The following is a 12,685-nucleotide window of genomic DNA, read 5'->3' as shown; positions in this document are numbered from 1 at the left end:
TTTTTTTTACTTGTAATTGTGATAAATAATTACTAGTGGAAAGAAGATGAAGATAACGTGTGGAAGGTTTTGATGCTATTAAAATGAAAGGTGAAAAAGAGTTAGCTTAGAGGGACAACAATGATGTATTATTGGTGCCGGTGAAAGGGATAAGATTCAATGGGAAAAGAAGAAAGGGGTGGAGGCTATGGTTGACTGGCGTTGAGGCGTAGCGGCCAGTGAAAAGGGAATGGAGAAGAAGAAGAATCATGGAGGCGACGGATTACTAGTAAACGTAAACCAGTGATCGACGGAGAAGGAGAAGAAGAAGAACGGTGGGTGGCCAGTAGGGTGGGGTGGGGTGGTAGGTTAATTCAAAAATAATGTTTTGTTTTCTTAAAATTGCTTTTTTTATTATTTAAATAGAATTTTTTAAAAACTAATTCAATCGCCACGTGTTATCGCTTCTTTGGTCCATCTGTTATGTATGTGTAATGTATGTTTGAAATACACACATATTTCTCTTTTTATTGACTATCATTTTGTGTCAAATAAGTATAAATTTAAGGTTTTAGTGTTCAATAGGTACAAATCTAGATTGAGGTGCCTAAATTAAATATGCAGACAATTTTAAGAGATCGCATATGATTTAAGCCTTTGAATTATTATCAATATGATCCTCATTCAAAAGATAATTCAAGTTAAATATTAGGAGCATTTGCTGACCCAAAATTAGTTTTATATTTAACTGTAGATGCTCCTATTGAATGTCCCTTAAGGACAACCTACGATATGCACGAAGCATGGCAAATCAATCCAAGAGCCTATGACATAACACTTTATGAAACCTCTTGAGAGTTTTAGAAAAATTGGTTCGAAAATATCCGATAAATTCAAAATGCATGAATCGTATACAAATTTTTAGAAAAATTGCTTATAATCCTCGTATGGATTAGATTAATCAAGAATCTTTCGTATTGTTATGCAAGTTGATGACTTGAATTGGAAATCTCGAAGAGTTTTCAAGAGGCAATAAATTATTTGTTGAAAGAATTGTGACAGAAGTCAATATAATGATACACCTCATTCGAGAAAAATATGATAAAATATTTACAATTTTATATGAAGATAGTGCAGCATACGTAATACAATTGAAGGGATGATTCACAAAAGGAGACAGAATGAAATATATTTTGCTAAAGACATGAACTTCAAAAGAATGGTGATATCAATGTGTAACAAATTTGTTCAAGTGACTATGTGTTTGATTTAAATTATTCACTAAGTCTCTACCAACTATAACTTTTGAGAAGATGGTGCACACTCTTAAAATGTGAAGATTCAAATTTTTAAATTGAATCTAGTTTAAATTAGAGAGAGTTAATACGCGATATACTTTTTTTTAAATATTTATTCATGCATAAAAACAGATGAATGCATATTAAATATAGTAAAAGTTAAAATTCTCTAAAGTTAGTACACTTGTCTCTTTTATCTTGTTTAAATTAATAGGAACGGAAATATCTCATTTTGAGATTCTAATTGCCTTTGAGAAGGTTTCATAATTTCATTTAAGTCAAACAAAGAGCGTGGGAATTATTTACAAGATTAAAGATGTCTACACTAAAGTAAAATAAAAGATGCATACATATTAAATGTCGTAGAAGTTAAAACACTCAATACCTAGTATATTTGTCCTTTTATCTAGTTAAAATTAATAGGGACGAAAATATGACATTTTGATATTTTAATGGCCTTTGAGAACTTTTTCTTATTTCATTTTAGTCAAACATAGAGCATGGCGGTTATTTACAAGACTGAAAATGTTTACCAATGCAAAATAAAAAATGCATGTATATTAAATATAGTAGAAATTAAAACTCTCTATATCAAGTATACTTGTCCTTTAATCTAGTTTAAATTAATAGGGACGAAAATATGACATTTTGAGATTCTAATGACCTTTAAATATTTCCTTATTTCATTTAAGTCAAACAAAGAGCATGACGATTATTTAAGATTGAAAAAAATACATTCATATTAAATATAGCAGAAGTTAAAACTCTCTATACCTAGTATACTTGTCCTTTTATATATCTAGTTTAAATTAAATTAATAGGGACGAAAATATGACATTTTGAGATTGTAATAGCCTTTGAGAACCTTTCCTTATATGAAAGCATTCTCTTTGGCCTTTTCACTTAGAGCTAACAATTTCAATTCATATTTATCAGCTTATCTAATCTACATTTTCATGATTTTGATTATTTTTATTTAGTTGGATAAATATAATTTTTAGTCTACTTTTGATACATAAAAATATAGACAATATATGTAAGTTATAGATATCTATATGTGAGTCTAGTAGATGGTTTGTATACTGGACGGAGATATATATTTTATCTAATTCATATTTTATTTAATTTATTTTTTTATTCATATTTATATAGATGAATTGCAATTCAATCAATTTTAATTCAATCTATTTTCAATCCTAAATATAATAAATATATACGCAATGAGCATGATTTTTCCAATTTTGTTTAAGTCAAACAAAGAGCATGTGGATTCTTTACAAGACTGAAGATATTTATTATTGCAAAATAAAAAAAATGCATGCATTTTAAATATTGTAGAAGTTAAAATTTTCTAAAGCTAGTATACTTGTCTATTCACTAGTTTAAATTAATAGGGATGAAAATGTGGCATTTTGAGATTCTAATGACTTTTGAGAATTTTTCCTAGGTTCATTTAAGTCAAATATTGGGCATGGATATTATTTACAAGATTGAAGATGTCAACTATTGCTTAAAGAATAACACAAATTAAAAGTATCCATCATATAGAAAGTTAGGTTGAATTACTAACCAACTAAATTCTTATTTGGTTANTATCCGCCCGTTATTAATTAAAGTATTCGCGCTGCTATATTATGCATCCGCCCGTTAATTAAGTATCTGTGTTGCTAACAACTTAATAATTTAAGTATCCGCCCGTTATTAATTAAAGTATCCGCGCTGCTATATTAAGCATCCACGCTGCTATATTATGTATCCGGAAAACACTAAAAAAAGGGATTTTTGGTAATTAATGAAAGAGTAGGGAAAGGAAGTAATTTCTTTCTTATACTACGTCATTTGCCTAATTTTTACCATATTTAATCAGCTAATTAATCAAACACTTCATTCTTTCACTAATTTCAATATTTGGCCTCAATGGTTGGAGCCCATTTTTGTGTAGGGTCTGGGCCAATTTATGTTTTAGGCCTCTTTAGGTTGTATTCATTAATACAAATCAATTGTATTCGTGATACAACTTGATACAACGAATACAACATGTATTCAATCTCTCTCTCGCCTTTATCGTCTCACTCTCTCTGATCTCGCCTCTCGCTCATTTCTCTCCTCCTATTAAAATGTTGCTATAAATCGTGATTGAGCAAACTATAGCTATTAATCTCTTATTAAGCTTATAGTCATTTTAAAAGTTACTCATTACACTAATAGGTCATGATGAAAGGCCCAATGGAATTGAGGGACATTAAATCCATTCAAGTTATTAAAATTGGGCCAATGTGTATTGTCAGCCCAATTAATGTCCAATGAGGTCCAAGAAGAAGGAGAGGTGCTCAAGCCATTATCATTTAGAGATCATACACTTATATGTAGTTTTCCAATCTTTTCGCTACTGATTAATGTGGAACTTTCATTTGCACACCGAACAATTATATAATTAAAAATCTCATTTTATACAAGACCGATTTGGTGTGGCACACATCACTCTTAATTCTTTCTCTCATTTTTCTTGTTCTTGTTTTTTACTAATCATATTTTACCCTTTGCCCTTTATGTATCTATAATAGCTAGCTCTATCCATTCCCTACTTTCTGTTATAGACTTCTACTATGAAAGTTTATTCTTTAAATTATTGATGTCACGTGATACTATGAGAAGATGGAGAATAATATTATCTATCCAAACATAATATTCATCAATACAATACAATATCATACATTACGATACAATAAGTAAATTGGACACACCAACATAACTATGGGTACATCCAATTTTAGTAAATTGGACGTCCTTATTCAAACAATAGTACACAACATTGTCACATATTTGATAGCACACACTCTGAGTAATAATTTAGCATTTGAAATAGCAAAAGCAAGCAAATCCAAAGCCACTTCTGTGACAAGCTCCAAAACGAGCATCCTCTTGTTCCTTGCATTGACGGCTGCAATTACCTGTGTTAATACATGGCCCTGACCATGTCTTGCTGCGCCTTTGACAAACTTTTGCCTCCCCAACTTGCATCTCTGCGTGATATAAGAATTAACATTTTATACTTAGAATGAGGACTGAGGCGAATTCAAGATTTGACGTTTGTGGGTCTCACTCATCTCAAATTTTTAAAAAATAGAAAAGATATTTACCACTGGACTAAACAACACACTTTGTTAGTGGGATACCAAGTCATTTTTCTTATATATTTACTGAATTTTTTTATTGAAGGATAGAATACGTGCAAAAGTTACTGAATTTTCAGGAACCCCATCCAATGACCTAAATCCACCAATGAATCAGGGTGGAGCTAAATAAAATAGTTTAAGAATAAGAAATACCTTTAGAATCGAATGCGTTCGTCCAACGAGAAAGATCTAGGTTCAATTGAATTCCCTCCATCAAAAAGATAATATATTGTACACAAATCTACCAAAACAATTTTTTTATTTATTTATGAATAACTTTTTGAATCTCATCGACATATAAAAACATAATGCTAGTATAGTGGTGAAGGACGTTCAATAGGTGTATAAAAACATAGGTGTGGTATGATCTAGCTAGTTAGATTTAAATCCCCGTGTATAAATTTCTAGAAAATTATACTATAGAATAAAATTTATTTACTATCTGTAGTAGAAAACAAGGTGATAATATGTCATAACTGGTTATAAGTATACTATATAATATCATAAAAATTCTTTACACTGTCAGTTTATATAACTTAAAGCAATTGAAATATTATAATAATTAACACAATTTTTCGACACACTTCCAAAGTGTGTACAATATGAGAACAAATTATGGAGAGGAAGGTAAGATATATAGCTCACCATTGGATGCAACGAGGAGGAAGCAAAGTAGGAGAGCTAGAATGACTTTGGTATTCATGATGATGGATTTAATTAGCAAATTTAATGTTTAAAGCTTTTTAGTATGAATTGTAGTGAAGAGGAATTAGTAGCTATTTATAGTGAAAGATTTCCACCTATTCAAAGAATGTTTGGGGCTAATTTTGTCCACATATTATTTGTGCAAATTTTGACTAATTCATGATGGTACATAGTCAAATGTACAAATGTCAACCGAGGGATGAAAAGAAGAAATTTTGTTCAAACAGGAAATCTATAATAATATAATTATCATTATCCTGAATATGACGTACGTTTAAATTTAATTAATCAATGGATCAAGGATCACAAGACGAGAAGATCTATGTAGTCCTCGTTTGTTTTTATTAAGATTTAAACGTCTGAATATGTAATTAATTAAGATATTGTTTTTAAATTTGAACATTGAACTAAATGTTTTTAACATCTGAATATACATAATTGATTAATATGTACATAATATATAATTTAATTAAAAATGAATAAAATAAAATTATTATTTGATTTTAAAAAATGAAACATTTATGCTTCCTAGTGATGGTAATGGTGTTGATGGTTATAATTGTGAAGTTGATTGATGTTAGTAGTTAATATTGATGGTGGCGGCTGAAGAATATGTGATGGTTAATGATGTGTTTGTGGTAGTTGGTGGCAATGCTAGTTATGATGATGGAGTGGTTGGCAGTAGGGATTGACCACAATGGTGGTAGTTGTTGATATAGTAATGATGGAGATGGCAGCAATGGTGGCAGTAAATGACAACGGTGCTAGTTTTGATGGTGAAATTTGTTGGTACGTAGTAAGAATTGACTCATGTAGTGATGATAGTAGTTGATAGTGATAGGGAAGTAGGCGGTGGCTACAGAGACAAGGGTACGGTGGTGCAACAATATATTGATATAATTATAATCATGGAGAAAGTAAGTGTGCATATGACACTAGTTGTTAGCAACAATAATGATTGTGATGACAGAAGTGGTTGATGATAAAGACAATAATAATTGTTAATAATGATAATAATTGTAATGGTGATGATAAATATTGTCAATGATGATGATTGGTAATTATGAATAAAGTGATGATGAATATTATCAAGAGAAAAATATCTCTTAGTAATATTAACACTCTCCACAAAATACAAACAAATGAAGTGATATTCTTTTTATTTTAATAATTAAAAAGGTGGGGACTTTCATAAATAGCACCAGCCTCAAATGCTGACTACTTTGACATTGATTATCTTTATGGCTGGGACAACTTCAATTTATTGGACTTTCTTTTAGTTTCTATATCAAAGACATATTTTTATATAGTAATTAATTAATTTTAAATTTTTGTATATCTTAGTTAGATGATTTATAACTACATAAATATTTGTGATTTATTTTAGATTAGAAATTTTATAAGTTTTTCGATATCTTTCATTCTTTAACTTTGTGTTAAATCAATACAACATATTATAAATTTAGACATATATATAACAGATAGAACATTACTTGAAGACGTACGCATTAACATAGGATAGGAATTAGGAACTAAGCTTTAGGAGGCACATAAGAAATATGATATTTGCAACCAAATAAAAGTAAAAAGTTTATAAAGGATATTTAAAAGTTAAATTTTGTTTTTTTATGAAAATAATTTGCTCATTATTTAACCAAACACCATTTTGGAAGAAAAAAAATCATGTCCAAACAGATGTTAATAAAATCCCCATTTAAGTGGATTAATTATGACTATAGGTTGACACATATAAATGCTAAGCCAATACAACATATTGGTAGTAGAAAATAAGATAAGTTAATTAAATGGCGTTTACTTAAATTTGGTTGGGTCGTATGTCTTTTTTTTTATTATTAATATTATTAATATTATTATTATTATTATTATTATTATTATTATTATTATTATTATTATTATTATTATTTATATTCAGTATTCATATTAAAATTTATCTATTTTGAATTGAATTCATGCCGTATAGGGGTCTATTTGGAGGGAATAGTTCCCTATCAAAATCAAAATTTCTATTTATGACTCAAACTCTAAATCTCTGATTAAGAGAGAAGTAGCCTCATTCACTACACCATATCGTGTGTCTTTTATTTTTTTTGCGTGGCAAACAAAGCATGGAAATCTTTGATATATTTGGTGATCAAAGTCTAGAAAAAATGGTGCATGTAGCTGTAGACTTTGACTATCTTGAATTGTTTATGCCACATATATTTAAAAGTGTTTGCACTTTATAAAGGAGAAAGGAAAAAAGAGGGCGGGACGGGGGGAGAAATAAATTAAAGGGAGACTGGAAAAGGTTTAAGATGTCCTTAAATTATATAAAACTAGTGAAATAGGCCGCGCTTCGCGCAATCATAAAATATCATTAGATACATAATTTATTTTTTAATACCTAAAAATCATGATTCAATGTCTGTAAGCATATTTAATGTTTTAAATACTAATAAGAACTATATTTTAAAAAAGCTTATAAAAGACCCTACAAAGAAATTATTAGAAATTTTAGATATTATTTCCAATGACTTGAACTTTCACACTTGCATGACAACTTTCTTTCATCACATATAACAAAATTTATCTTATTTTCTTCAATATAGTGGAGGAATATTGTCTAGCATTTCTAAAAAAATTGGGGCTCACATTCACTTGATTTAAAAAATATAACTAAATTTAATTTAAAAATTTAAACCTTTGAATTCTCACCAAAATGCATTATGCATATTTATTGGTAGAGTTGCAACTACTAATGGAAAAAAACATATTAAATCAACACTAATGGAAAAAAACATATTAAATCAAAAAACGTTACTTCCATAGCGCCATGCTACTTCTCAATAAACATTCACTACCCTAATAATATATGTAATATCAACAACATGAAACATTGATAATCGTCACAAGTAAGTTAACATTTAATTTGATGTGTGTGATAAAAAAAATTTTAAAAAATGTAAATTTTGATCCTAAGGAAAAAAATAGACAACCAACAAAGCATTACCTTCCTAGCTCCATTATATTACTTTTCAATAAAAATCTGGTTTTTACATAGCAAAACAACATAAAGCATTGATAATTGCCATAAGTAAACTAATAACTATATAAGTAACTGCTCAAATTCAAAATAAGATTATAGTCCTAATAATACAAAGAAAAGATAAGTAAAAATCATAAGGAGATGAAGAAAACATATAAGGACAAAATTCTATGTATCTGAGCAAGAAATATAAGTAAAAATTAGAAGGAGATGAAGAAAACATACAAGGAAAAAATTCTATGTTTCTGGGCAAGAAATAATGCAAAGGGTAAAAAATGGTTTCTAGACTTTATTAGTTTTAATTCAAGGTAGGTGTGAATGTTTAATTATTGTATTGGTGAAATTACAAATTACAAATTACAATTGCAAATTAAAATGAAGAAAATAAAATCTCTTCAGGTTGAGTCGTGAATATCTCGCTTCCTTTAAGGTGATTCAAGTCTATTGCAATAAAAAAAGTTCAGGGATCCAACATAATCTTCTTAGCTTGTCTCCTCCAAGATACAACAACTTATTCACAATGTATAAGTCAACAAATTTTGGACAAGAGTTGAGTCCAAAACTCTACAAAAGAACATATTTCTTTCAAATTTTTGACAAGAATTGAGTCCACAACTTACAAAAATAACACATTTCTTTAACTACTAATAAGAACTCTCTTTTTGACCAATTTTTATGCACTTATATTTTCTTGTACATAAAATAATGAAAGACTATCACTATTTATAGGTGAGAAAGTCTACCTTACAATATATAAAAATAATATGAAAAAGTTAATAAGGTAAATGAATAGTCTAAATGTTACATAAGATGGATGGATAAAGAAAAGCATATAATGCCATTAAGGTGGAAAAACAATTGCTGCACAATTATGATTCTCTAAATGAGAGTTAACGTGCCAAAGCAATTGTTGCACAATTATGAGAGAAATGTAACCTAAGACACTAAAAGACACTCTAAATGAGAGTTAATAAGGCATGCAATGACACCAACGGATAGAAGTAGTGCAACAGCCACAATATATATAGATTTTGGGGGTTATGAAGATTAAAAAAAGGAGTTATGAATATTATTAAGAGTGTAAGTTGAAGATATGTGTGTTATTAGTAGCTATTTCTTATTTTATTAAAGATATTAAATATATATTATAGTGGTAGGTAAATATGTATTATAGTGATGATAGGTGAAAAATTGAGTAATTGAATGTGAAAACTTTTCAAGATATTAAAAATAAAATAAATAAATAATGAAGGAAAAAATGGTCAAAGAAAAAGGAGAAATAGATAAATATGAATGGAGGTCATAGAGAGGTGCCACATCACCTTCTCTATGTTTCTCCTTTATATATATACTAGACGGTGAAGCACGGGCCCAATATGTCATTGACAGTAATAGAAAGAGTAAATTATAATTCAAAATTTGGTATCGTAAATGTTTGTTCTTTTTAATGTGCGTTGAAACATGTAATCAAAATTTGGTATTGTAAATTTTCGTTCTTTTTAATGTGCGCCGAAACATATAACTCTGTAGAACTCTCAACTCAATAGCTCAAAATTGGTTGTTGTTGTGTTTCATTGAAAGTTGGCACACTTGAAATAATTTTTTTCACAACAGAAACAATGACCAACTAAAATAGTAACTGCAATCTGAGTAAATAGGTGTCTCTCCACGAATATTCCTGAATAAATTTGTTAGATTAGTTTCTCAGATTTTCATAAAACATTTGAACAAATCAGTTAACAAAATAGGGCAAATACAAAAATAAAAAGTTCATGATAAGAAGAGAAAATCTTTGATAGCTAAGACTAAAAAGAGATGTTAACGTATGTATTTGTGATAATTTCTAGTGCTATCACTGTTAAATTAGCTCTTAAAATGGTATTGCTGGGTGGGTTCGATAAAAGATGAAAATTGATACAAAGTGTTCATAGTTAGCTAGCTGTCTACGAAAGAAACAAAAAGAAGATCAATAAAAACCTGCAGAATGCGAAGACGAAAGTATTGAAATTTGTATCAACTCAACTATAACTTCCTAACTTGATTCTCTTTTCACAACGTTTTCAAAGAGGCATTTCTAAATAAGCGAAGATCAACACAATCCTAACCAATGGAAAGTCATTAACAACCCATGCTTGCAAAATAACTCAGATTGAAGCTTCAATGAACATGTTTACCAAACTACAACATTTCAAACCACTTATAAAACGGTCTTTTAATAATAGCATAGTATTATATATATATATTAACAGTATGTACATCAAAGTATGTTTTCAAGTTGAATCGTCTGCTAGCATTGTTTGCAATAGACGCTATACGCCATAAAAACAACTACTATTGCTTTTCATACTTCAAAAGTTGAGTAAAAATTCATGCTTGATAGCCAATCTTCTGCATTCCAAAAATGACATCTTCCGGAGGCGGATAGGTACTTGAAATTACAAACTGTTGTTCTTGCAAATTATTGAAAAGGTCATATACTAAAAATAATCATGGTTAGTTTATGTTCAGTGTAAAAACATCTCTATTTGAGCAGATTGCAACTTTATATCTTTATGATAATATAAGAAGATTTAGATAGAACAAAGTTACTTAGTTTCGACTCAACATAAATTCATGAGGTTGGTTGAATGCCTCCTAAATAAAAATCGTCATAGCGACTATATGTACACTTGATACTTTTAAATCAAATATTTAATAACAAAGATGTCTAGATCAATAATTAATAACAAAGACTAATATATAATAGGTAATAAAAACCCAATGAATATCAAAATGGAAAGCATCTGCGGCTAAGAACTGAAATTGAGATTTGAAAAGAAGAAAAATTTGTTAAGCCCACAAACAACAACAATGAAAGTGTAGAAAATGAATATCGGAAAACGATAGTTATTGATTCTGCTGAAATAGTTGATCCAATCAAGTATGTAAGAAGATGTATGAGTCAATGAGTTCACAGTGCTAGAGAAGTTCCGAAATATCACTTTTTTCCAAGTTAGACATCCCAATATTGCAATAAGCAAATGAGGCAAAAAGTCAGAATTAATGCGTATAGAATCTAATCTAGCTAAAGATTGGAGAAGATCACAGAGAAAATATAGCAACCACACAACATGCTCTTGCTTTGTAGGTTGTTAATAAATCAATTTTAAAAAGAGAAATGGACCATGCCAGATAATTGATCGAAGGAGATGCTCATCATAAATCCACCAAATATAAATTGACGAAAAACCAGTAATCTTAAGCAAATAGTGAAACTCTCGAATAATTGGTAGACAAATATTCTTTCAACAAAAGCAATAATTGCATATCAAAAAAAAAATGGTCGAAAAGGACTTAATATGAAGCAACACACAGGCAAAGTGAATTATTACAGAATCACACATCAGGATATAAGAGAACATCACACAATGGACTTACTGCCTTTACAAAAGAATAGAAACCGCTTCAACACTAAAAATATTATAAATTTGAGAAGAAATGGAACAATCAGAGAAAGCAGAGAGAAAAGAAATACAATAATATCTCTTGGTTAGGTCTTCAGAATTATCAAAGAGTTCAAACTACCAACCTGGGTTAAAGCAAGTGACATAAAAACTGAAAAACATCTTTGTTAGTTCCCTATGATGGGTCTTCCCTATTGAGCATAGTTGTAGCGGATGATAATTTCAAAAAATTTCCTTTGCAGTCACCAAAAAGTACAAAAGTAAGGAAGATACTTCCTGCAATAGCAGACAATACAGAGGGTAAATATGTATGAACAGAGAATATAATAAGTCACATTATATCTCAAGCTTACTTTATATCTCAAGCATGTATTTAAAAGCCTCATCTAAGCTCAATTGTAGGTTTTTAAGTAGACTGACCTTTTATAGTGGATTTGCTGGCGTGGATGGTTCAATTTTCAACCCCGAGGTTGAAGATTCTGGTAGAACATTAGATGGTTCCAATGCTAGCTCACATGTGCTTAGAGCTTGACCTTTTTTATGTTTCTCTCAGTACCTATTGGTGGAAAGATGATTTTCTTAATGTGCAAGACAGTACAGATAGAGTTGTGGGCGTGACATTAGAGCTTCTCCAAGATGACTTTCGTAGTTTAACTCGAAAGAGTTCTGACATCATGTCTTGGACATGGTTAATGGGGAGGAGTTGCTTCTGAAAATGGGAAAGTCATTTCTTAAATTTGCCTAAAAGTTATGATGCCACTGGAGTTGTTCTGTTGTAAAAAACAAAACTTGTAAAGACAAAGCAAAAGCCCCAATAGGAGTCGAAATTGAACATTTGGATTGTAACCTCAACAGATAACTTCAAACAACTAAAAGAATTTCCTCAACTTAGCAAGTTGAACATTTGGCTTCTAACCTCAACAGATAACTTCAAATTGCTTAAAGAGTTTAGTCAACTGATGAATCAAGAGTATCAGATGGCACATGTCATTCTATCTTTTTCCAACAACGAAAACGCTACCAGATAACTTTTAATTC

General features: G+C 29.7%; 1 protein-coding gene across 1 annotated transcript; it reads right to left on the bottom strand.

Moving 5' to 3' along the window:
* Nucleotides 1-3,947: 3,947 nt before the first annotated feature.
* LOC125877927 (defensin-like protein 1) lies at nt 3,948-5,183 on the bottom strand. Its single transcript, XM_049559220.1, has 2 exons — nt 5,099-5,183; nt 3,948-4,300 (listed from the first exon to the last, which is right to left on the bottom strand). The coding sequence occupies exons 1-2, from the start codon at nt 5,154-5,156 to the stop codon at nt 4,128-4,130; spliced, it is 231 nt and encodes a 76-aa protein (XP_049415177.1). The 5' UTR covers nt 5,157-5,183; the 3' UTR covers nt 3,948-4,127.
* Nucleotides 5,184-12,685: the final 7,502 nt, after the last annotated feature.

The sequence above is a fragment of the Solanum stenotomum genome, chromosome 9 (assembly GCF_019186545.1).
Source record: "Solanum stenotomum isolate F172 chromosome 9, ASM1918654v1, whole genome shotgun sequence".
Classification (NCBI taxonomy): Eukaryota; Viridiplantae; Streptophyta; class Magnoliopsida; order Solanales; family Solanaceae; genus Solanum; species Solanum stenotomum.
Note: the sequence above shows the minus strand (reverse complement) of the source record. Positions and strands in the feature narration are given on the sequence as shown.